The sequence below is a fragment of the Clupea harengus genome, chromosome 6 (genome assembly GCF_900700415.2).
Source record: "Clupea harengus chromosome 6, Ch_v2.0.2, whole genome shotgun sequence".
NCBI classification, from domain to species: Eukaryota; Metazoa; Chordata; class Actinopteri; order Clupeiformes; family Clupeidae; genus Clupea; species Clupea harengus.
The window spans coordinates 8,080,179-8,107,095 of NC_045157.1; the positions used below are offsets into that span (position 1 = coordinate 8,080,179).

Here is a 26,917-nt window from a genome sequence, read left to right on the forward strand (position 1 = left end):
TTGCTTGACTATTGCACAGTAATTTGACCTTCCCAAAATGGAGTCAGCGCAGCGCTCTCTTTCTGTACGTAAGACGGCTGTGACGACGCGACGCAGCTCCACTAGTTCCATCACTTGGCTTGTGTATGAAAACAATAATCAACCTCGGCCACAGGAAAAACGCCAAAGGACCTGTCGCTCCGTTTTCGACCTGATATTTTTTACGGGACGCACGGAGACGACCAAAGACAAAGTCCCGCGAGGAAGCGTCAGGCTCTTGTTGTTCCTGACAAGAATAATTTACGAAAATTTAGTGTCATAGGAGAGGAAGTTACGGTTTAACATAACCCCCTTCCTTAGCTCCAACCAGCTAGCCACCCGACCCTTTGCTCGTCGTTATCAGTCCACTTTGTTTTGTTTGTTATGCAGTTACCGGAGGGCTCTTGTCGTATACGTTCTCTGCCACCTTTTAGCTCCCTCACCCCCACTTCTCTGTCCTTATGTCTCGTTGGCTCTTCCCCTGGTCGGGCTCAATAAAGAAACGGGCCTGTCGATACCTTCTACAACATTACCTTGGGCATTACTTACAGGAGCGACTGAGTTTGGACCAGCTTACTCTAGACCTGTACAATGGCAGCGGGGTCATCAAAGAAATCAACCTCGATGTTTGGGTAAGTTTCCAGTATCTGGTCCTGGCAGGATGACTGATAGCCGTTAACTCGCAACTAAGCAAGGTATCCTAGCTATCTGAGGAACGTAAACTTAGCTGTGTGCTAGGCAGCTGTTTTCCACGAAGATTTCGCAACCCAGGACTCCGAGAAAACACAGTCTTAGAAGTTACGGTTGTGACATGGTATTTCAGAACGGCGATATGTGTTCACGGTAAAATTATCTCGGCATGTTCTGTGCTTGGAATGTAACGATTCTTACTGCGGGCTAACTTACGTTAGCCAGCTGGTGGATTGTTTTGCTCTCCAGATCACGTTAACAGCCCCGAGCCCTGCCTTACAAGCCCCCTAGCCCTATGGATGTGGTGTCGTTTGATATCGTGTCTGTTGCTCGGTCTATATTTTCGTACGGTTCCTCCTAGCTCCCACGTTCAGTTCTCCGCCACCCTTGCTCTCGGCCTCGTCTCGTCCTTTTGTTTACCGTTGTAAACTTGTGCTCATGTTGTGAACGCCCTACAGGCGGTGAATGAGTTGCTGGAGTCCCTCGGGGCTCCGTTGGAGATTTTGGAAGGTTTCGTAAGCAGCATCGCCGTGACCATCCCGTGGGCCGCATTGGTCACAGACCACTGCACCCTCGAAGTCACCGGTTTACAAATCACATGTCGCCCAAAGTACAGAACAGGTGAGTACCTGTATACAGACGTCTGTGGATCAGTAGTGTGGTTGAATCTACAGTATGTTTTGTGTGAGCATGTACTTAAGTGGAGGATCGTAATTCTTAGTCTCTTGTCTCTGTCAGTCCCATAATCTCATATGTTAGGAAGTGCTTCTGTGGTGGGCTGAGCTGATGTAACTGGTGTATATGTGAACACAGGAGGAGGATGGGACTCTCAGGGCTGGTCCACCTCTATGACATCCAGCATGCAGCTGGCCCAGGAGTGCCTGAAAGACCCGCCAGAGGCGTCCGAAGAGCCGCCTGCACCTTTAGAAGGCCTGGAGATGTTTGCACAAACCATCGAGACAGGTGTGTGTGTGTGTGTGTGTGTGTGTGTGTGTGTGTGTGTGTGTGTGTGTGTGTGTGTGTGTGTGTGTAGATATGTGAGCTGATAAAACAGCCATGAGTAGGGGTCGGTGTGGGGAGTGTGCAGGGTGTGCCACGGGGTGTATGTATGCAGTGCATGTATGCATGTATACACAAGTGCATGTATACCGTCAAGACATTTCTCAGTGTGCATGATCAAAGAAAGTTGTGGCTTTCTGTTAAGCTGTGTGTGTACCATCAAGGTGTGCGTGTGTGTGTGTGTAATAGCACAACTGCTGTATATCTGTGGCAGACTTTTCTTAATTCCTTTTAGTAATTCATATCCATCCTCTGACATGCTGGCACTGATGTTTGCCATAACTCTTTCACCCACGCATTTATGAAGTGTGCCTGTCTACCTCTGGATGCACCTTTAACACACACACTTTTTACCTCACACATGCACGTATCAGCGTTACACATACTCGCTCTCAAGATGCTTGTGCACATGCCCACATGATTTCCTTGCACACTCTCACTTCTTTTGACACACACACTCTCTGTATCACACACACATGTTGTCCCCTCACACTCTGTGACACACACACACAAACAAACAAACCCACACACACGCACATTGTCCCCTCACACACTCTCTGTGTCACAAACACGTTGTCCCCTCGCTTTCTGTGTCACACACACACACACGTTTTCCTCTTATTTCTGTCACACACACACACACACACACACACACACACACACACACACGTACGTTTTGTGTGTCCCCTCACACATGATCTGTGTGTTTTCATTCAGTGATGCGGCGGATTAAAGTTACCTTCCTGGACACCATCGTCCGGATAGAGCACCATCCCCTGGATTCAGAGTCTGGGGTTGCCTTAGAGATGCACATTAAACGGTAAGAGAACCTGTACTCTGTTGTACACACACACACACACACACACTCTATGTGTCAGGATCCACCTCAGCAGTGTCATCGTACCTGCAGCGGGTTATGCTAAAACTATGGAAGAAGGGTGCTTATTTCCTGTCTAGTCATTATTCTATTGGCTATAAGTATGTAAGCCCAGCAAGACTTGTCCTAGTAGGCTAATTGTATATAAGACACACAGAATTGTTGACTAGACAATGTCATGCATATTACAGTGACTTCTATCACCATCAGCTCAGCTGAATGATACTGTCTGTGTCACTTGACAGAGCATATTCTCTGCAGGATGGAATGTGCAGATTTCGTATGCTGTCATTGCATTTGATTTTGCTAGTGTTTATTATTTTTCTGGGGTAATAGGCCAATTTGTAGAATTCCATTCATGTTCCAGTAATATTCTGTCTCCAGTGTTATAAGCTCTTGTCACTGAGATTAAGCTGATGGATAAGATTGATAATGTGTAATAAATATGTGTGAGTAATAATGATTGCGCAAGTGGTTGTTTGTCCACAGCCATGCCTTGATCTTTGAACGATCCTTTATACAGAAATCTATAAGTGTTAAGTAGAGCTCAGTTTGAACACTGTGCCTTTGTGAAGCCTGTGTCCTGACTTGTGTATGTTTTGTTGCTGCCCCATGTGGTGCTGTTTGGTACTGCAGGCTGGACTACTGTGATGAGGCAGTGAAGGACTCCAGTCAAACGGTGCCTGTAGACATCCACCAGCCGCCTGCCTTCTTACACAAGATTCTCCAACTCAGCGCAGTTCAGCTCTACTATGAGAAGATGGGAGGACCTCGGGTAACACACACACACACACACACACACACACACACACATGGATATCCTTGTGCACAGACACACACATACACACATACACACACACACACACACACACACACACACACACACACACACATATACACGTATAGACAACCTTGTGCACAGGCACATACACACATAAACACACCATAGTGTGGGAGTGACCGTGGTCATTTTGTATGCAGCGGATTAGCCTTTTGGCACATTCCGGTTTCAAAAAACATGTCTGTTGATATCACTATGCTACAAGGGAAAGATAACATACTGCAAGGCGATTTTGCGAAAACTGGAGCCAGGAAGTGTTAAAACACTAAAAACAACAAACTTCCTGTCGACTCCCATACTCAACATGGACACATTAAGTAAAGCCAATCAACAGTTTCTTAAGTGTGTGTGTGTGTGACTCAGGATCTGATTGCTGATGAACACTTGGAGGGTGACGAGGAAGAGGAGGAAGACGAAGATGAGGACGAGGATAATGGTGAGGGTGATGAAGGCCCCAGAGCCCCCCCTCACCCCAGCCAGCCTCTGCTGATTGGCAGCTGCTCTGGTTTCATGGAGACCACAGTTAAGATCAAACAGAACGACATGCTGCCTGGACCCAAGGTAGGGCTGTGTGTGAGTGTGAGTGAGTGTGCGTGTCTGTATGTGTGTGTGTGCAGGTACATGTGCCTATGATAGTGTGTGTGTGTCTCTTGTGATGTGAATGTATTCATCTCTTTACACTACATCCTTCTTCTCTGTCACCCCACTGTCCCTCTCTTTTTGTCGTCTCCTACTTTTTCGCGCTCCCACTCATCCCTCTCTCCCTCTATCTCTTCCTCCCTCTCTGTCTCCCCCCCCCCACCCCCACCCCCACCCCCCTCTCAGCTGGAGTTGGATGGGAAGGTGGGCAGCCTGCACCTCCTGCTCAGCCCGGATCAGATCACTAACCTGACCAGCCTGCTGGAGGCCCTGTGCATCGAGACAGGTGACCCAGCACACACCGCTCGCTTGTCCCCAGGGAGAGGGAGGGGACTGTGTGATTGTGATGCTCTGCCAAGTATTTTATTGAATTGTCTCAGACACTCAATCATCAGTGCTTTCAAGGAACAATAAAACCGTTGATGGGCTCAGAGGTTCACAGTTACTTGATTTCACAGTCTATTAGATGGCTTGGAGATATTGATGGTTTTGTGTTTTTTTTTTTATTATCGCTTGTGTTTAAGAAAAGACAACTTTATTAACAAAGAAATAATATAAAGATAAATTGTAGTAGAGTTGGTGACATTGCAGTGATTGAACCGAGTCACGAGGTCCCTAGTGACCAGTGTCTCTCTCTCTCTCTCTCGCTCTCTCTCTGTGTGTGTGTCTGCCTCTGTAGAGTCTGTGGGTCTGTGTGGTGGTCGTAGTCGTCCCCTTGGTTCTGAGGATTTGCGTGTGATAGAGGAAGACCTCAACAAACAACTTAGCACTGAGAACCCACTAGAATTTGATGAAGAACCATTCCTCACTGGCCTGGAGAATGGAGGTGAGTGTACGTGTGTGTGTGTGTGTGTGTGTGTGTGTGTGTGTGTGTGTGTGTGTGTGTGGCTGTGTGTTGTGTTAATCATGTATGTTTCCAGTAATTTCACACGTATTGGGCAGGAGATGGGCTATTGAATGTATTCATTTTGCTGTGTGTGTGTGTGTTTGTGTGTGTGTGTGTGTGTGCGTTTGCAGAGATGTTCTTCTCCATGGGGCCAGGCATGAGCAGCAGTGTGTTATCTGCACGTTCAGGCAGTGAGTTCTCAGACAGCGATATGGAGTCGTCCACACACAGCCAACAGAGTTTCACACACCCTCTCTCTCCACAGGTCAGTGTGTGTGTGTGTGTAGCAAATTTTGTTTATATTACAATTATCCAGTAATAATTTAGTCAATAAATTGTACCGTTTGCCTATTATGATGTAATGCAGATAAGGTATTTTAAGGAAAGCATGCTGTTGGGAAAGTGGCAGCAATGGAGGGCGGGATATGTAAATGAGAGAATCCTCCTGATGCATATTGGAACCAAAACCATTTCCCTTGTTTCCTGACGTTTACCCGACCACACATTAGCATCCAGTGATGGCTAACAAAAACAACAATATCATCCATGACATTATGTTTAGCTGACTCAGACGGGTATCTGGTAAATGACTAAGTCGTGACTACTCATGAAGAGAATGAGAGGACACATTCTGAACCCAAATCCTACCAAAACAAGCATAGCAGCAGTGCGTCATAGCCTGGAGTAATGTGTGTGTGTGTGTGTGTGTGTGTGTGTGTGTGTTTTATGTTTTTCTACAGGGTACGCTGAACTGTCCCAGACGTTATCCTGTAGCAGGATCTTTATCATCTCTGCCCCAATGTAGCCGACCGCCAGGTACACACACACACACACACACACACGTATACCCAAACCAAAATAGCTATTTTCCCAGTCAGGTGCTCAGCTTGTTGATTTGTTTAGTTGTCTAGGTCAGTAAGATTCCTTCATTTTTCATCGTTCTCACCATGTGTTGTTGTGACCGATGTTAGCAGGGGTTAGCATGAGACAAATAATAAGAATAATATAGGAGTCCTCACCGTGTCTTGTTTGTTGTGAGCATTAATACACCTTTAAAACCCTGCAGACACTGGTCCACAGCAGCACATTGCATTATGGGAATTCCACCTTGTCATCTCTGTGACTGCTCTCTCTCCCGTGATAGGTCGATCCTCAGGTGGCAGCAAATCAGAGCCTATGAAGCCAGACGCTTTGCTCCGCCTCACTCTGGGTGGGGTCACGCTGACACTGCTCGAGCAGAACCCGCCCCCTGGGCCAGATGGAGAGTCTTCATTGGCTGCAGTGTCCGACGAGTTCTTTAAAGAGCTGGCCTTCTTTAAAGACAGTATGTTCAGCGAAAGAGATTTCTTCCACCTCAGGGCAGGGTTCAGCAAAGCCTGTCCACACTCACACATCAGGTACACACGCACACACACACACACACACAGCACCTCAGAGCATGGTTCTGCAAAACCTGTCCACACACACACACACACACACACACACACTGTGCACCTGAGATCAAATGGTATCTTTCTTTGTGTTTGTGTGTGTGTGTGTGTGTTAGGCTGACGGGAGCGGCCATGCAGATATCATGTGAGATGCGGAGTGCTGGGCGACACACACGTGCGGTGACCTCTGACCTGTCCTTCAGCAGACTGGAGCTGCTCGAGTGTCTGTGGGAAAGCACAGGACCTCAGTATACAGAGGTATACATAGACAAACACACACACACACACACACACACACACACACACACACACACACACACACACACACACACACACACACACAAGAGCTGCTTAAGTGTCTGTGGGAAAGCACAGGACCTCAGTATACAGAGGTATACATAGACAAACACACACACACACACACACACACACACACACACACACACACAAGAGCTGCTTAAGTGTCTGTGGGAAAGCACAGGACCTCAGTATACAGAGGTACACGTAAACACACACACACACACAAGAGTCTCTGGAGTATCTCTGGAGTGCACAGGGCCTCAGTACACAAAGGTGCATACACACACACACACACACACACACACACACACATACACATGCATGCGCGACACACTAACCAAACATACGCCCATGCACAAGTACACACATACATACACACACTCACCCTGGAGCTAAAGTTAGAGTAAACTAAGGTATACACACGCACATGTGTGGATTTGTGCAACTGTGTGTGGCCGATCTCTTCACCTTTTGTGTTTGAGTGTGTATTTGAGTAACAGTGTGTTTTCTGTCTCCATGTGGTCCTGTGTTGGATGTCTTGTGTTTTCACCTGTAACATGCTAGGGTGTGTGTGTGTGTGTGTGTGTTTTCATGTGTGTGTGTGTATAACTGTGTGTATTGTTTCCGCAGCTGATCCAGTTCCAGACGGCAGGTATGTTCACAGTGGGAACCACAGCCCGACCCTGTGCTCAGATACATCACAGTCTCTCAGAGAGGAACACACGCAAGGTAACACAGACACGAAACACGGAAACCCACTGTTGTACATCGTATGTGTGTCTATGTCTGGGCAAATATGTTTTCTTCACATGGTGTTCAACATTGTCTTACATATTTCTTTATGGCTTATGATTTTTGTTTGTGTGTGTGTGTGTGTGTGTGTAGGGAGCGAAGCAGCGTGTGTTGCACAGAACGAGTGTGTTGCGTGTCGAACTCGGGGAAATGACTGCTGAGCTGGATCTTGACATCATCGGCCGCCTGGACCGTCTCAGCAAATCCCTGAGCTCCAATCCCGATGCCTGTGCCTCGCCCGCGAAAACACCGGTGAGTCTTAACTCTGCATCTTCACACGACCTTCAACTTGACCTCTGAAACTCACACAGAATGTGATGCTCTCGCAGTCCATCAACAGAGCATGAATACTGTACCATAAGTTTATCATTTACATGTACATGATTACTAATAACACAACACAGGAAGTCTAACTTTTAATTCTGTTAAACTCCTTTTCTATCTCTCCCTCCCTCTTTCACCCCCTCCCTCCTTCTCTCTCTGTGCAGACCCAGTGTATAGAGCAGCGTTCCTCCCTCACTCTCCTCTCTCCACACACCGTCCTCAAGCTCCGCTTCCCTATCCCTGACCTTCGACCTCCTGAGGAGCGACGACCTTTGACCCAGCGGGCGGTTAGGAGCGAGACCCTAAAGCTTGAGGTGTCGCATCTGGAGATCCGAACCCAGACTGGCCCGTCCGATACTCCTGCAGACACGCACAAACACACACATGCCAATGCACACTCACACGCACACACATACACGCTGCCCAACTCAAACTCCCAGACGGACCTCAACCTAAGTACGCTGTTTGAAGCCACCTTCAGCGACCTGCACGGTATGTGTGCTTGTGTGAGTTTCTATACGTTTTGGCTATAGACCGTTTACAGTTGCTTAATGTACTAAAGTAGTCTCTCTTCTCTCTGCCCTTCTCTCTCGCTCTCTCTCTCTCTCTCTCTCTCTCTCTCTCTCTCTCTCTCTCTCTCTCTCTCTACCCCCCCAGGTGTGTATGAGGGCTGGGAGGGTGGTTCTTTCCCCTGCATCCGTGTCCAGAAGAGCCAAGACCCACAGAATCCTGATGCCATCCCCAGGTGTGTGTGTGTGTGTGTGTGTCAATGTGAGAATAGCTAGTATTTAGTATAGTTAATATGTTATACATGTAGAACTTGCCAAACTTGTCTTGTGATCTCTTTCTCTCTCTCTCTCTCTTCACCTCCCTCTCTCTCTCTCTCTTCACCTCCCTCTCTCTGTAGGATCTCTTTGCGTGTGAGGGGGGATGCCAGCACTGAGGCTGTGGTGGGTGGGGTTCTGCGGGATATGGGGTTGGGTTCCATGTCTTTGGAGAACCCATGTGAGATCCGCGAGAAGAACAGCTCACCATTCTCATCTAACCGCACCATGTTTGAGACTGAGGAGGTACCGGCAATACACACACACACTCACACTCACACACTCACACACACACACACACACACACATATACATACACGCAGACACACAAACACACATACATACAAATGCACTCACAAATACATCCACTGGCACATACAGACTCCTCTAAAATGTTATTATTATTATATGCCTTTTCTTAACTTATACCTCGACTTGAATTTCCGACTCGCTTATGAAATGGGCGGGATGGGTGACGTTTACAGAGGCGGCATGTTATGGGCGAGTTTTCTAGCAATACCGCTGGGCTATTGGCCCGAAACGCAAATGTTTTTTTGTTCTCGCGGCTTTAGGCCATTAGCCCTAGTTGGCCAGAAGATAGCCTTAGCTCGCGCCGATAGAGGAAACACTTTTAAGGTTTTAAATGGCGTATGCCTCAATACCGATACAGGTCATCAGTGCTAGTATTATTGGATCTTAGTGTAGCCTTTGACACTGTTGAACATAATATATTACACAGACCGGAACATTGGGTTGGAATTTCAGGTACATTTACATTTACATTTACATTTACATTTACATTTAGTGATTTAGCAGACTTACAAGGATATAGAAAAATTTTACATTTATGGCACACTGCACATCAGGAGCAATTAGGGGTTCAGTGTCTTGCTCAAGGACGCTTCGACAAGGAATCGAACTAGCAACCTTCTGATTACTAACCGACTTCTCTACCTCCTGTACCACTGTCGCCTATCAAGTGGCGCAGATCATACTAACAAGACAGGGGCTTCTTTGTTGTCATTGGAAACTATAGCTCAACACCAACGTCCTTGACCTGTGCTGTCCCTCAGGGGTCGATCTTGGCCTTTTCATGGGCCTTCCTATAAAGACCATCAAACAGCTTCAGTTTGTACAAAATGCAGTTGCTAGAGTTCTTACAAAAAAAAATAAAAAAACAGACCACGTTCCCCAAGTTCTTGCACTGGCTTCCAGTTACAGAATTGACAAGCACTGCTGCTTGTTTATAAATCACTAAATAGGAATCACAAAATAACTCTCATATATGTTTCAGCAGTACACACCTGCTATGCCTCACACATATCACTGGGGAGAATTATGCTAGTAATAATTGACTGTCAGAACTAAACATGATGAAGCATATTTTAGCTGCTATGCTGCTGAGCTCTGGAACCAACATCCTGGTGACATCAAGGGTGCTCCAACTGTAGCCAGTTCCAACTCTAGAATTAAGACCCAACTGTTCTCAGAGGTTTTTTGTTAACTGATTGAATGCACCCTACCCTTATTTATTTATTTATTTATTTATTTATTTATCTATCAATGTTCCTTTAGTTTCCTTTTTAATCTTTTATGCGTCTGTGTTCTTGTATCTTCTCATTTGTAAAGCACTTTGAATTACCAGTGTGTATGAATTGTGCTATATAAATAAACTTGCCTGGCCTCTAATACGCATAGCTGTTACTTCCTCCTTCACCGTGTTATCTTTTATCTGCTTTTTCACCTTTCACCTTTCACCTTTTCCTCTCAGATGGTGATCCCTGCAGACCCAGAGGAGATGCGTGTGTTTCAGGAGCAGTGTGTGTGTGAGAGTCAGTGTGTGGTGGACATCGTCCTGCCCACCGCCTACATCTTGCTGCCCAGCAAAGAGGCCTTCAACAGCGTTTACAACAGGTAACCCTCAGTGCCTTTAACTGGACCTTACCGCTCACCCAGAATCCCTCAAAGAGAATTCATCTATATTTGTATCAGCATAAATTACATAAATTAAAATGTCCATTGATTGCTGTTGGATGCATTGATGTGCTCCACATTGTTTATGATTGGAACAAAGAGCTGGGGGGATGGGTGCAGATGACATCATGAGGAGGCTGCTCAAGTACTAACGCACAGTTAGCACAGATAGCACAGTAACCTGCTAAGTCCCCCTCTCTCTTCTGCCCTCTCTCTCTCTCTCTCTCTCTGCCATTCACTCAGAAATTCAGAAATTGGAGGCCAGTGTAATTAATGTGTGTGGACTACAACATTATTTCCAAGTGCTTAGCAAATAGAGAAGTTACATAAGGAATATTTGAAAGTCCTGGTTCATAAGGACCAGACATATTGTGTTCGGGTTAGACCATCTGGACTAATGAGGGATATTAATGGTATCTCACTGAGATGAAAGGTTAACCTTGGACTGTTACTGATTGATCAAGAAAAGGCATTTGATCGCGTGGGGCTTGAGTACCTTTTTAATGCTTTGAGCGTGTTTGTTTAGTTTGGGAGAAATTGAATTTCTTGGGTAAAGCTGCTGTATAAGGAGGCATCTGTTATGTTCATTTAAGAGTGGGTAGATGACTTTGTTATCCTGTTCCACTTGTACAGCCATGTAATCAAGCCACTGTTGACTACCTTAAGGAGAGGGTTTAAAGGTTTTATTGTCTACAGGGTTGATCCACTGTGTATCTGCTTATGTGAATGTTTTTATTTCTGGGCAAGAGGATGTCTCTGTGCTCTGCAGAACTTTAGCATTGTATGAGAGAGCATCATCAGTTAAGCCAAGGTTAACAGGGCGAAGAGTAAGGGGTTCAGATGGACAGTTGGGTTGGAGTAGGGCTGCCTTTGCTCCCTGAGGGCATAAGGTCTTGGGAGTATTTCTGGGTACTGAGGATTACTGACACAGGAACTGGCAGAGTGTGTGAACAAAGGTGTCTGCCAAGTCGTCTAAATGGCAATGACTAATACCCGAGCTGTCTTACCGTGGTAGGGTTCTGGTTACAAATCGCCTGACTGCAACCATGCCATGACGTGACAGTACTAGAGTCACCAGAGCACTTGGACTTGTGACCTTTTTCTGGTCTGGGCAGCACTGGACTCCTGCTTCAGTTATATTTCCACCAGTATGTGAGTGAGTGGGTGGTGGGGAGCGGGGGGCAGCAGCTGCCTGTTCCCTCCTTAGAGATGCAACACCTTTGGGGTACAACGGACAACTGTTTCTGCTTGCCCCAAGTGGGCTGTTCTTAAGTAAGCTCATTCCGGTTTACTGTTCCATGTTAAGGGGCATGGAATATGGCCTACCAGAAGAATGGTTTTGTCACCTGACAGTATTCGGAATTGCTTTGACGAGGACTGGTTTTACAGGCGGAAAAACAGCAGTCTGTCTTCAGGGTGACACAGGAATTTGGCCCCTGAGGCTCCTTGAGAGGATTCTGGAGGAGGTTGAAATGGAACTGCCTGGTGCCCCACAGGAGAGCCCTGGTGGCCCGCAGGAGAGCCCTGGAGGTCCAGCAGGTCCAGCAGGGGTGGGGGACAAACTATTCTTTTCCTTCAGTGGAGGTTTCTGCTGCCTGCAGGAGAGGGTCTGTGAAAAATGGTGGTGGTTTAGTCTTTACGCACCAGAAGGGAGGGCTTTTTCATTCCTCAATAAGAAGGCTACTCCATGCGGTGTGTATGAAGGTGAGCCACCAGGCTGTGTGGAGAAGGGTGAAAGCATGGGGGTGGTCAGTGTTTGCGCCAGAATTCTCACTTAGGCCTCATGCAGACGAAGCCTAGTTTGCCTGAACCAGGGTTCATTTTTCACACATCAACTTTTTAAATCGCGTGCACATGAACCCAGCGAATACGATTGACTCAGCTGTAGTACATCCCCCACGCCTGTTGGTGGCGGTTTAAGGTGCTACAGACAACTGAAGAAAACGGAGAAGAAGACAGGAGCATGCTAATAAAGTAACATATGACAGTAGTTGAGCTCCAACTAGCAACGTTTAGCTTAGCCGCATAGCCTACATTTAATCTGCACAGTAACACATTATGGTGGTTTATAAAATCAGTGGTAAGAGCAGACTGTAGGTTAAGCGAGAAATAATTATATTTGTTATTGATAATAAAGAGTTTAGAACAGTGCAACAAAGCAATGTGCAACATGACATGTCTGAGTTGTTTAAATGCCTGTGCTTTATGGAGATGCTGAGCTTGAGCACGAGAGACCACAATGCAAGTGCTGTGGATCCTGGATGTTTCATGGTTTACAATTGCTTCCAATTTCATGGTTTTATTACTAACAACAAATGTAGGCTATTGTTGAGGGCTTTGTCCTTCACGTACTGTAGGCTACCTCTGAAGTAACGTTAACGCTAGCTAGTAGCTATCGCTATCGTTGTCTGACAGGACTAAAGCTAACGTAACATTCATCTTTATTACAGACCGTTTTGAAACTTCCGTTTATAATAAAAAATCTTTTCACGTCAGATTTGCTCATATAGGCTATTGCTGACACTTTTAAAAACTGTTTTTTGAAAAATGGTCTGATGCAAATAGATCAAACAGTGATAGATTAAAGTGTGGCTTTTTAATGTCATCCCTTTCCTAACAACAGATAGATAAATACATTTGTATTAATCCCGTTAGGGAAATTCACGTGGAAAAGCAGCAAGGTAATAGGAAGAATTATTTTTTTTTTAATTGGAGAGCTGTTATAACTGGCTGCCACACTCACTGCGCCATGGCAACCCATTCAGTTATTACATAATGCCGGTTGTGTCCGTTGTTCTGGCTGGTCTAATGATGCGATCACGTGGGGCAATCCGATTAGGTTTGCGGATAGCGTGCATACGAACACCAACCCGCGACCGGATTTCGAGTTTACTCACTTTGGACCCCCGATTCGAGGGAGTGCGGATACAGTGTGCGGATACAGTGCGTTCGTCTGCACGATAGGGCTATCCGGAGACGGTAGGTAAACTAGACTTCGTCTGCATGACCCCTTAGAGGGTGTTGGAGTTGAGAAAAGTAAGGCTCGATCACAGGGGCTATAGCTGCAAGCCGGCATGTGGCACACCTGAATCCAGCAGTAGGGAGAGGCTGTTGTTTTTGTGGGGGAGGATGAGACAGTGGGTCATCTGTTTGTGGACTGGAAAAGGTTGGAGGGGCTTTTTGAGTACTTGAGGAAGTGGTTTAAAGGGTTGGGAGGAGTTTTCTCACATCATAGTATCATTAGTGTCCCGAGGTCTGTTTGTAAAACTTTGTATAAGTTTGAGGACTCAGAAGCACACACTCTTGGGAGATGGCTCAATAGGTCCTGTAGAGGTTTTAAAGGGGATGGTGAAGGGTCTCATTAAGATTGAATACGCTTGTTGTAACCTGGTTAATGATGTGATGACAATTTGTCAAAGTGTTAAAGAGTTTTAATACTTCTTTGCTTTTAATATGATGTTATTTAACCTTGCTGATTGGCGTTTTAACATTGTACTGTATGTTTTTTATTGGTGTAATTACATCAGAAGGTTAGACAGTGGTCAAATAAAGGCGTGTTAAACCTCTCCCTTTCTCTTTTCTTCCCCTCTCTCTCTCTCAGGATTAATAATGACTTGTTGATGTGGGAGTCTCCTGTGGCTCCCCCTAGTGACCCGGAGCGGCCCCGCGCCCCCACTCACCGCTCTTCTCAGGACGACGAGTTCCAGCTCTGCAAATCAGCTTTCAGACTCGGTTAGAGCCCGCCCTCTGTGACACGGTGTCATCCAATCACATGCTAGTCTTGCACCAGTTTGTCCTGTTACCGATGCACTAAATTTGCCGTTGATTGTGTCAATTCTTTTTTCAATCACGTGTCAGATTTGTTTAAGTTCAATCGGCCAATCACCATCTCAGCCCTCATGTGTCCAGTCACATGTCAACTTTGTCTTAATCTATGCAGTCACACATCACATCGCATGACCTCACTGCCGACCAATCACATGTCTGTCACTGCTCCAGTTTGGCCAATCATGTTGGTATTCAACGGAATCTCTCTCTGTAGACTCTGACTCAGATGAGGAGGAGCAGTTCTACTCCACCAGCGAATCAGCACGTCGGAAAAAGGCATTGTCCCGCCCTGACCACGCCCTCAGCTTGCTGTGCATCACTGTACTAATAGGCAAAGGCCGTGTCCAGGCCATGACAGACAGCAAGGTGAGCCAGTCAGATTCTCCTGTCACCACTTTTGGAGTAGATGATATACAAAATTATAGACATATGTCATTAGATATGTCTTTTATTTATACATATGTCCAAAGAGTCCTCAAACTGTATTTTTGAAGATGTGTCCACCTACATTTTATGAAATCTGAATTTCTTGAAATCTTTGAGAGTGCCTTAAAAAGTAAGGAGAGAAGAACAACCCACTGACCACACATTTTAGTATAGGCATTACAGATTGGAAAAATAGAAATATGATTCTGCTGAATAAACTCAGAATATGAAGAAAGAACCAAACTGTAAGTCTGTCACTGTTGTATTTTTCCATCGCTCATGTCTGGCGTCATCCTTTTCACTATCAGAACGAGGCCGGCCGTAAGGTGGAACAGATTCATGGAGAGCTCATCCTGGATGTGGAGGGGGGGAAGATGTTCAGCGTGTCGCAGCATCAGAACAACCCCCATCTTAACTTCCTGACACTAGAGAGCAGGAAGGTGGAGCTTCATCATAGAGGTGAGGTTCCAGGTTACACCCCAGGAAGCGTTGCCATGGCAACATTGAATTCTGGAAAATAATGGTGTGATTTTGCGAGTTTCTGGAGTCTTTTCTTTTTCAATATCTGAATTATACTGACTTCCTCATAAACAAAGATACAACATAGATTTGTTCTTTTGACAAATCAGATTTTTTCCGCAGTGAAAATCCACTTGCCAACTCTTTCTATGTGTATGTGTGTGTGTAGCGGTTGTCCCCGACTCCCCCCTCCCTGCGCGGCTGGAGATGCCCAGGTTCACTGCCCCTCAGCATCTGGACCCTACCATCTATGCCACAGAAGGGGGGGTGAGCAGCGTTTCTGGGCGGGAGACTGATGTCCAGATGTTGTCTACTGCCATCAAGATCACACTGGACCCTCAAAGAAGTGTGAAGGTCAGACCTTGTCTATGTGATGCATAGACATCATTGTTAGGGTATTGAAAATATGTTTGTGTGTTTAATAACTTTGCTACATTGGTCTGAGACACTATGAATGGATGTTATTATTTACTTTCACTTGGTAAGACAAATCATTTTGAGATCATTTTCATGATCAGATTTAAAGCCTTTTGTGTGCGTGCGTGTGAGTGTGTGTGTGTGTGCGTGCGTGCGTGCGTGCGTGTGTGTGAGTGTAACCCACCTTGACTCACTCATGTGTGTCCTTCCTTCAGGAGTTCCTGGTTGCTTTGCGTCTACATGGCGCCACATTACGACATTACATGGCACTGACCAATCACAGCTGGCATGAGCAGGTAACATCTAGGGGTTGGGTTGTTGGTGGGAGGCACATGAGGTTTGAGTGACAGGTCAAGTCAAGGCTGGATCAGCTAATAAACTTATGTGTGTATTTGTCAGCTTGTTGATTTCCTGGATGTGGTGGATGATGACATTATGGGATACACATCTCCGGCTGTGATCACGGTCCTACACACACACCTGGCCACCTGCGCAGTAGACTACAGGTAACACATACCTTGATCAGGTCTTGCCTGGCTTTCCCCCACCAAATACATGTCCGCTCAGACTCAGAACAAACACAAAAACACAACCCCTAGTGGTAGTTTGTGGTACTACTTCCTCTCTCTGTTCTCTGTCTCTCTTTCTTGTTCTCTAAAGTAGTGTTTTCTACCCCTTCTTCTCCTTCAGGCCTCTCTATCTTCCTCTGAGAATGCTGTTTACGGCTGAGTCCTTCTCTTTATCCAGCAACATCATTGTGGACACGGCCACTTTCCATCTCAGGTAACTGGGTGGCCTCTCAACATTGGACTCAGTGAGAAGCAGCTTATGTGATTAAATGGAGGAATTGTTACGAGCGCAGTTGTGTCTAACTGTGTTTGTCTGTGTGTGCTTGGTGTGTGTGTGTGTGTGTGTGTGTGTGTGTGTGTGTGTGTGTGTGTGTGTGTGTGTGTGTGTGTGTGTGTGTGTGTGTGTGTTTGTCACGTCAGGTTTATCCTTGATGATTCTGCTCTGTACCTCTCGGATAAGTGTGGAAGTGAGACAGTGGATCTGAGGAAGGGTAAGATAATTACAATGGCTCCATCTCACTTCCTGTTACCTCACTTCCTGGTTCCTGGACATCTTGTACGGCTTTATTGGTCTTTTTTGGAAGAATCTGCTCTATTCTAACCTTGTGTGTTAAACCATATGCTGTCTCTTAGATTATGTGTGTGTGTTGGACATTGATCTTTTGGAGTTGGCCATCACCACCTGGAAAGGCAGCAACACTGGAAAACTGGTAAAAAACAATACACACACTTACCCTCAAACACACATCACACACTCACAGTCACACACAGAGAAATTAAACCAAGGGATGGAATTTGTAATCAAATGAATAATTGAACAATAGTTTTGGGACACGCCAGTAAGAAGTGTGTCTGTAGAGGAATAATCCCCATCAAGGTGATGATGATGTGTTTGTCCGTCTCCAGACCCAGCCCTTGTTTGAACTGCGCTGCTCCAATAACGTGGTGCACCTGCACACCTGTGCCGACTCGTGCGCCGCCCTCGTCAACATGCTGCAGTACCTGGTTGCCCAGGGTGACCTGCACCCCCCGCCCAAACACACCTCCCCTACTGAGATTGCCGGACAGAAGCTTCCGGTAAGAGAATGCAAGTTGAAATGTGGATATGAAATCATGAGGTTTTACGGCATAGTAAACATGAACATGATCATGATCACAGAGGATATGAGGAGCATAACATGTTATTGATTGATTGATTGATTATTCATCTATTGTACTTCACACATTGGCGCTCTATTGTTTTGAGTTGTTGTTGATGTAAATTTGCTCCTGTCTTATTGGCCACTGTTCTGGCGATGACCCTGTGACCTGTGACCTGTGAAGCTATCAGAAAGTCCCGCCACCCTTCCACCATACCCCCCTGCTGAGACGGCTGAAATCAACCAATACGATCTAGCCGATGCCTTGATTGACACAGAGAGAAGCCGAGACGAACGGCAGGATTCGGGTGAGCTTTTAAATCACAAGTATCTAAACATTATTTTGTACTTTTAGCTCTAATTAGTTCATCTGCGGTATCTACTGTATTAAATATAATCTACACTTTATATTTAGTTAATACCTCTGTTGTCCTCTTCTCTGATTGGCTGTTGTATGTGATTGGCAGATTCTCCAACCTCTGTGCCGCGAGCCTCGCCGGTCTCTGTGTACCTCTTCCCTGGGGAGGCCCCTAAGCCACGTCCCACCGTGCTTGAGGAGGAGGAGGAGGAGGACCTGGACCTGGCTGGAGAGGTGGCCACGGGCACGGAGGTACACGCAGACACGGCGTCGGAGGAGGGCTCCGAGGGGTCCACTGACAACGACGACTTCTGCATCCTGGAGGCTCCGGGCATGGGCATTCCGGTGAGTGTGTGTGTTTGTGTATCTGATACTGGGGTTTTTGTGTGTGTGTGTTGGTGTGTGTATTTTGGGTGTATGTGTGTGAATCTATTTATGTGGTGTTTGGTGTGTCTGCGTATTTCTGTTGCTGTGGTCTGTTTTTGTGTGTTACATGTTGTGTGTTGTGTTATTAGTGTTTGTGTGTTATCTGTTGTGTGATTAGTGTTTGTGTGTTATCTGTTGTGTGTTATCTGTTGTGTGTTGTGTGATTAGTGTTTGTGTGTTATCTGTTGTGTGTTATCTGTTGTGTGATTTTAGTGTTTGTGTGTCATGTGTGTTGTGTGATTAGTGTTTGTGTGTTATATGTTGTGTGATTAGTGTTTGTGTGTTATATGTTGTGTGATTAGTGTTTGTGTGTCATATGTAGTGGGTTGTGTGATTAGTGTTTGTGTGTTATATGTTGTGTGTTGTGTGATTAGTGTTTGTGTGTTATATGTTGTGTGATTAGTGTTTGTGTGTTATCTGTTGTGTGATTTAGTGTTCGTGTGTTATCTGCCAGGCCTCCTGTCCTCGTGTGAGTGGGTGTCTTTGTCTGCCATGTTGTGTGGTCATCTATGTGAATGTGTCAGTGTCTGACTCCCTCTTTCTCCCCTCCCCCCTGCCCATGTAGCCACGTGATGGTGAGCCTGTGGTGACCGTGTTGCTTCCGGGTCCTATCCGTGTGAAGGAGGGGTATTTCTCTCGCCCCCGGGGCAGTTCGGACCTGCTGCGAGCCCCGTCGCGTTTCCCCGTGCCCCAGTCACGGCTGGTGCTGAAGGAGATCTCTGTTGTGTGGCATCTGTACGGGGGCAAGGACTTTGGGGGCAAGCCTGCACCCTCTCATACACACCAACACAGCCAAAGGTACACACCAACCCCCCCTTACACACACACACACACACACACCAACACAGCCAAAGCTACACACACACACATACCAGAACAGCCAAAGTTGTACACACACAAACACATTTAAATAGATACACTCAGACTCGTACAAACACACATGCATACACTGGAAAACACGAACATACACATACAGTCACACCTATTCCCAGATACACTCATGTGCACTCACACACAGACATATACACACTAAATAGTGCAGACCTAGACTTACAGAAAGACACGAATACAGTTGCATGAGGTGCTGTATCGTTATGTAATTGCCCTCCTGTCCTCTAGGGGTCGCTCTGCTTCAGCTGGGGCGCGTGGTTCCCCCTCCCGCTCTGCGGCTCCCTCTCGCCCCCAGAACTCCTGGCGTTGGCTCGGAGGAAGCGGCCGCCAACACACACTGCTTATGGAGATCCAGCTCACCAAGGTAACCCACGTGTGTGTGTGTGTGTGTGTGTGTATGTATGTGTGTTAATTGTAGATCTTTATAAATAACACCTTTGGGAAGGTGTTACTTTAAAAATGGGATACATCCGTTCATCTCTGTGTGTGTGTGTGTTTTTGTGTTCACGCAGGTGAGCTTCCAGCATGAGTCATACGTGGTGTTGCCCCCTGCAGTCCACGGTGGAGAGGAGGGTGTGTGTGTGAGCGTGGGGGACCAGCCGGTCTCTCGGCAGGTGTTTATCGTTCAGGAGCTGGAGGTGCGAGATCGCCTGGCCTCCTCTCAGATCAACAAGTTCCTTTACCTGCACACCAGTGAGAGTATGCCACGGAGAGCTCATTCCAACATGGTGAATACACACACACACACACACACACACACACACACACACATACACACACGCAGATCTATGCGGTGATCCACACTGACCCTGTCTAAACCAAGGAAATGTTTTTGGTGAATACATTTGGTGAACACACACATACTCACTTTGTTTTCCCTTTCTCCACCTTTCTCATTGACACACACACACACACACACACACACACACACACACACACTCTGTCACTCATACTGTATGCATATGTGTGTGTTCCAGCTGACGGTGAAAGCGCTGCAGTTGTGTCCGGAATCAGGACTGGGAGGTCCAGAGTGCTGCCTGAGAGTCAGCCTCCTGCCACTGAGACTCAACATAGACCAGGTACACACACACACACACACACACACACACACACACACACATGCGTACACATCTAGATACACGTACACATATGTAAACACACACACACATGCTTACATATACAGACACACACACGTACACATACACATATGTAAACACACAGACATGCACATATTTACACATCTAGACACACACACACACACACACACACACACACACACACACACACATATGTTTTTTTATTGTTATAATTTTTATTATTTTTTTTTTTTATTAACGTTCTTTTTGGCCTCGCAAACTGTGTAGTAGGCTAACGTTACGGTTTGAGTGAATGGTGAGCGCGATACGGCAAAATGGATGATAAAAAGCTTCTGAATGGAAAGTTTACTTTTAAAAGTTGCGTTGTGCAAAAGAAGCGAGCTTCACTGTTGTCTGAAAATGTCAACAGGCAGCTGGCTGAAAGCAAAGAAGTAGTGGGCTTACCTTTTATTGGTAACCTAACTGTTACGGTTCATTGTTTCTGAAATAAGAGGCCTGACTGCTATGTTCCCAGCAAACTTGAAAAAAAGAAAATATTAAGCCATGGTTTAACTGCACTATAGGCTGAGTCCTTGTTTACCTGAAATGTGCACTTTATAATTTTATTTTGTACCGCCCTGTTTGGCAATGTTGGTTTTCAATCAAATAAAACATTTGCTTAAAGCAAGCCAATCCACTTTTCCATGTTGATAAGGGCAATAAAATAAAAATAAAATGATGGAAAAAATAAATAAACGAAGGGATATTTAGAATAGATACAAATTTGCGATTAATCACGATTCATTTTGAGTTAACTATGACATAAATGCGATTAATCGCGATTAAATATTTTAATCGTTTGACAGCACTAGTAAAGACACATGAACACACACACATGCTTACACATCTAGACACACGTACACATATATAAACACACACACACATGGACGCATGTACACACACGGTCTCTCAACATACACACATCACCCATACACACATTAACTCCAACACAGACATGCACATAAAACATACATGTGTTCTGCCACCATGCATGGGCAATGATCAGTGCCAGGGATCAGGGTGTGTTCTGATTAGTTGTGTGGATTTTGATGATCCGATTTCTGTTATGTTTCATTGTGTTTTTGTATTTCATACATTTCCCAGGATGCCTTGTTCTTCCTAAAGGACTTCTTTAGCAACATGGCGTCTGGAGTGAACCCCTACCAGCCTGTAGACCTGGCAGCTGAAGGTAGGATAGACGCCTTCCCTCTCCACCCCACTCTTTCAATCTCAAACTCTCTTTCTCTCTGTCTTGTTCTCGTTCTCTCTCTCTCTCTCTCTCTCTCTCTCTCTCTCTCTCTCTCTCTCTCTCTGTCTGCATACACCATTCATTCTCCTTGTTCTCTTGTGTATCTCTCTCTCTTTCCCTCCTTCTCGCTCTCTCTCTAGTGAAACCAGAAGCTACCCAGAAGCAGCCTGATGAGGCGGAGCCTGTTGCTGGGCTGGGCCCTGACCTCACCGCGTCCGTGGAAACGACTTTCAGTGAGCAGAGCTCCTCCTCCGCTGGCTCCTCCGCTTCCTCCACTGAGCAGCCAATCTACTTCCGGTAAAAACCCCATATGACCTTTTAAGGTCCAATCAGAACTAGACTACAGATAGCAAAGAGAGACCTTGAGAATGAGAATCCAGCTTAATACACCTCCCTTGTACGTCGCTTTGGACAAAAGCGTCTGCTAAATGACTAAATGTAAATGTAATACTTCCCCCTCTGCCTCCATCTGTCTCAACCCACACTCTCCCTCTCTCTCTCTTTCTCTCTCTCTTCTCTCTCTCTCGCTCATCCTCACCTACATTGCTTGTCTCTCTCTCCCTCTCCCCCTTCTCTTTTCGATTGGTCACTTCCTCAGGGAGTTCCGCTTCACCTCTGAGGTGCCCATCTGGCTGGACTATCAGGGCAAGCATGTGGTCATTGAGCAGGTGAGTGGACAGAGCTCTCTGCTTAGCCTCGCTCTCATTGATGCTTTCTCCAGATCACACACAGAGACAGTAGAGGTACACTTAGAACTAGCCTCAGCAGCCTGGGTTATGTCGTCATCAACACTTAACAACTGATAACCCTGTAGGAAAGTGATGCTGAATGTCTCTTGTTGATGATGTCACGTCTCATTATGTTGATGTCATCCCATAGGGCACCTTCGCAGGCATTCTGATCGGATTAGCCCAGCTGAACTGCTCCGAACTGAAACTCAAGAGACTCTGCTGCCGACATGGGTAACTCCTCTACCTTCTTTTTTCTCTCTTTTCAATCCCTCCTTTTTTCCTCGCCGAAATTCTCCTTGTGGTTCCTGATAACCACTCCTCTTCCTAGTGTTCTATGTAATGATGCTTGTATGTGGTGATTCAAACTCACTTAGTAAGACTAATGATCATTTCATTAATTCTTATGCATAGTTAATATTTTTCTCTGTCTTTGTGTTTACAGTCTGCTGGGAGTAGATAAGGTGATCCAATATGCCGTGAATGAGTGGCTGACTGACATCAGGAAGAACCAGCTGCCAGGAATTCTGGGAGGTGTAGGCCCCATGCACTCTGTAGTCCAGTTATGTGAGTAGCTTTGATTGATTTGATTCCACCTGAACTCTAGCTTGATCATAATGAGAGATGTAAACAAGAGATGTAAGCTGTGTTGGACCTGTAAGTAGTAAAATATTTAACTTTTTCCTTCCCTTCTCTCTCTCTCTCTCTCTCTCTTTCTCTCTTCTCTCTCTCTCTCTCCCTCCCTCTCTCTTTATCCCTCTCTCCCTCTCTTTCTCTCCCTCTCCCTCTCTCTCTCTCTCTCTTTCTAGTCCATGGAGTGAGGGATCTGTTCTGGATGCCCATAGAGCAGTACCGGCGGGACGGCCGCATTATCCGCGGCCTCCAGAGGGGGGCAGCGTCCTTCGGCACATCGACTGCTGCAGCAGCCCTGGAGCTCAGCAACCGCCTGGTGCAGGCTATTCAGGTGATTATATACACACACATACCCATTAATAAACAAACACACAGGTGTGCACACACATAAACACACACATATGAATGCACACATATGAACACACATGCACATACATACACTAACACTTGCCTACTCAGGGTGCCTATGCACACACACCTCACTAAACCAGTTAGTGTATGTGTGAATAACGTGTGTGTGTCTGTGTATTTTAGGCCACGGCTGAGACTGTTTACGATATCCTGTCCCCGACTCCGCCCCTGACGCGCTGCATCACAGAAGGACGCCCCGCCCCCAGACACAGACACAGAAACCAACCTGCCGATCTCAGGGAGGGTGTGGCCAAAGCCTACGACACCGTGAAAGAGGTGGGCACTTGTCATATCTGTGTGACCTGCTAGGGCTGTACCTGTGGATCATCAGCCCATATGAAAATTGTGTGTTGATACAGCAGTCAATGCTGATTACAGGATAGTTCATCAGTGCATCGTTAGTATAAGTGGTAATTGGTATGAGTGAGTGTGAATGTGTGTTATGTTGATGTGTGTGTAAGGACTGTCAACATAGCTATAACACAGTATCTGTGAGGGCCTGTTTTCCTTTTGTTTAAAGTGTGTCTTGTGCGTGTGTGTGTGTGTGTTCTAGGGTGTCATTGATACAGCGCAGCAGCTGTGTGGCGTGGCGTCTCGTGGGCACGAGCAGAAGGGCTTGACTGGGGCAGTGGGCGGAGTCCTGCGGCAGATCCCACCCACCGTGGTGCGGCCTCTGATCGTGGCATCGGAGGCCACGTCCAACCTGCTGGGTGGCATGCGGAACCAAATCAAACCGGACGCGCGCAAAGAGGACTTCTTAAAGTGGCGTACAGAGGAAGGACAGGATTGAGGGAGAGAGGGAGAGAGGTGACGCAGTGGTTGGACATAAAATGGAGGAAGTCTAGTGTGACTGCGGATGTGTGTGTGTGTGTGTGTGTGTGTGTGTGTGTGTGTGTGTGTGTGTGTGTGTGTGTGTGTCTTCTTAAGAGACAAAGTATATCGTTTTGTTTGTCAACAAAAGAGCATCATGAAGCTGCATGCATGCTTGTGTGTGTATGAAAGTGTGTGTTTGTTTCGGTTTGTGTGTATGTTTGTGCATGGTTGTATGTGTGCAACATACAGGATGAGTCCATATCAATGCAAAAACAAACTTGCAAAGACAAACCACTACGGTATGAATGAGAGCCAGTATTCTTTGGAAGCTTCCATATGTGTACAGCATAACATTCAGACACACACATACACACACACTTGCTCTCTTGTCTTTGTGAGTTTAATATTATCGTATTTTGCTTACCTGACTGACTGACACCAGAGATTTGGTGTATTACATGGTGTGTGTGTGTGTGTGTGTGTGTGTGTGTGTGTGTGTGTGTGTGTGTGTGTGTGTGTGTGTGTGTGTGTGTGTGTGTGTGTGTGTGTGTGTGTGTGTGTGTGTGTGTGTGTGTGTGTGTGTGTGTGTGTGTGTGTGTGTGTGTGTGTCTAAGAAGCCACTGTAGCGGTGGCCATTCTGTAGAATATGATGCAAGTGTGTCTGTGTGTGTCTGTCTGTTTCACATCTCCTCTCCAACCTTGCTGATCTTGTGTGCCATAATTGTGTGTGTGTGTGTGTGTCTGTATAACTAGCTGCCGCCCCATCTCAGTGAGCTGAGTATGTTTTTAAAGCTTCTGGGAGCCAGTATAGACAACATTGTTTTACACTAACCCTGGATGTCCAGATCTAGGGCTCAGATCACCTCATGGCTAGCAGAAACTCTCCCACAGGCCTCCCAGCCATCTGCTCACCGTCAGCTACATGTCTGTTAGCCACCAGTAAGGTGTGTGCTATACATTTGCTACAGATCTATTAGCCATCAGCTATATGTGTGCTATCAGTTTGCTTTCTGTCTGTTAGCCATCAGCTACTTGTATGCTAGCAGTCAGTTACTTGTCTGCTGGCTGTTGGTAATTCATCTGTTAGTCATAGATCATAGTCATTCTTAGATATCTGCTAGGCACTGGCTTGGTGTCTCCTACATGTTTCTGGGCGCCTGGACGACGATAACGTGTCTTCATCTTCTACAAAACTTTTATTTATCTGCTGCAAGTGTGCTTGTAAACAACTGTTGTCCAACCAAGCTACAACATGTGTACTCTTCATCAGTCTTCTAAATGTCATCTGTTTAAATTAAGCCTCTGGTTAGCATCTTCTCCATGGTTGCTACACGTTTGGTTAGCGTCTTCAAATGTGTTCTGCTGCACATTTGGTTAGCATCTATCCCGCATGTGTTACACGTCTTGTTAGCGTGTTAGCCACGTCTGCTAATCGTCTGGTACACTTGTCTCCTAGGTGTTTGCCTCTGCTAAGTCTGCTTACATAGCAACTGTGTCTAGATCTGCACCAGACCAGGGTCGCATCCGTCCCAGAGTCCCTCCCCTCTATGGCCCCCACCCCCCACTGGCTCTCTCTGACTCGCTTAACCTTGCCTTCCCGTATTTAGTTTTGTTTTGTTTTTATCTAGTGTTTTATTTTTGACTCAATACCCTTTTCTCTTTTATTTTGTAATTATGATTTAACTCATGTTTGTAACATTACTAATCCTGTTCATGTATCTCTTTACTCTGTATGGGTGTGTGACTTTCCCCTTATGTGGAGGTCTGGGGGGTGTTTTTACTTATTTTTTTTCTGGGTTGATGTTTTACAATTTTTATCTTAATAATATGTGTAAGGGAAGTATGTTTTTTGTGTGTGTGTGTGTGTGTGTGTGTGTGTGTGTGTGTGTGTGTGTGTGTGTGCTAGTGAGTGAGTTAGTTGAGCATGTTTGCATGGTTGTCTCTACAGAGTGTTTGGCTGTGTGTGTGTGTGTGTGTGTGTGTGTGTGTGTGTGTGTGTGTCTCAGTCTCACTCGTCAGCGTGTTTTGTGTAATTATTACTCTTATCAGAGGCTGTAAGAATGACCTGTACAATACCAAGACAATGTGTAAACAAAACTTAATACAAAAATAAAACGTGTACATTATAAAAAGACATCATCAGTGAAGCATTTTTTCCGTGTCAAATTTGTAAAGTTTACCCATATATCGTAAGGTTATGAATTGGACATGAGTTGGTTGAGTTGGAAAGTAATAAAGGATGTAGAACCTTATGGAAGTATTATATTATATATGGAAGTCATTTTATAACACATAATGAGGGGTCATCTGAGAGGAGAGACGGTTCAATGATAAAGACAGAAATATGCTTTAGTCAACCAGTTCATACACCATTACACCCGATTCCCAAATCAATCCAAACCACCATAGGTAAAAATACAATATAATTTATTGAAACAAAATCAAAGAAGTGTTTGTGTAAACAATATAACAAATATACAGACAAGATTACATTCGGACTGTGTTCATAGAGGTTCCGAGAGACGAGTGAACAATCATGTGCACAGTTCCCACACATCACCAAACACAGGAACCAATCACGCACAAGAACAGAGCTAGGAATGTCCAATCAGCTCCCAGTGTGGGTGTGACCAGGTAGGTAGGACTGAGTGTGAGAGAGGCAGAGTGTGTGTGTGTGTCCATGTGAAAGAGGTTGTAAGTGGCTGCTGATTGCTGGAGTG

General features: G+C 45.8%; 2 protein-coding genes across 5 annotated transcripts in view; one reads left to right on the plus strand and one right to left on the minus strand.

Moving 5' to 3' along the window:
- Positions 1–95: 95 nt before the first annotated feature.
- atg2a (autophagy related 2A) lies at positions 96–24,704 on the plus strand. Of its 2 annotated transcripts, XR_006152454.1 has the most exons (43): positions 96–650; positions 1,167–1,329; positions 1,522–1,671; positions 2,485–2,587; positions 3,281–3,419; positions 3,849–4,046; positions 4,311–4,410; positions 4,804–4,950; positions 5,142–5,275; positions 5,751–5,826; positions 6,155–6,407; positions 6,557–6,698; positions 7,371–7,469; positions 7,626–7,784; positions 8,021–8,348; positions 8,514–8,601; positions 8,764–8,926; positions 10,452–10,594; positions 14,256–14,386; positions 14,697–14,848; positions 15,217–15,367; positions 15,597–15,781; positions 16,060–16,140; positions 16,244–16,350; positions 16,535–16,627; positions 16,834–16,904; positions 17,047–17,123; positions 17,320–17,490; positions 17,737–17,860; positions 18,020–18,255; positions 18,902–19,134; positions 19,456–19,591; positions 19,740–19,955; positions 20,205–20,306; positions 21,468–21,552; positions 21,753–21,909; positions 22,211–22,280; positions 22,492–22,574; positions 22,786–22,907; positions 23,150–23,304; positions 23,508–23,660; positions 23,938–24,241; positions 24,282–24,704. XR_006152454.1 is itself a non-coding variant. In XM_031568902.2 (42 exons), exons 1-42 carry the CDS (start codon positions 480–482, stop codon positions 24,172–24,174), a joined length of 6,084 nt encoding a protein of 2,027 aa, XP_031424762.1. In that variant the 5' UTR covers positions 96–479; the 3' UTR covers positions 24,175–24,704. The 2 variants fall into 2 exon arrangements, 1 of the variants encoding a protein (XP_031424762.1); XM_031568902.2 differs by having other exon boundaries at positions 23,938–24,704.
- Positions 24,705–26,053: 1,349 nt separating this feature from the next.
- jakmip1 (janus kinase and microtubule interacting protein 1) overlaps positions 26,054–26,917 on the minus strand; it is a 25,283-nt gene continuing 24,419 nt past the window's right edge. For all 3 annotated transcript variants that reach the window (XM_031568905.2, XM_031568906.2, XM_031568904.2), the window contains exon 22: positions 26,054–26,917. This exon is cut by the window's right edge and continues 73 nt beyond it. The gene's annotated coding sequence lies outside the window, so the exon portion shown is untranslated.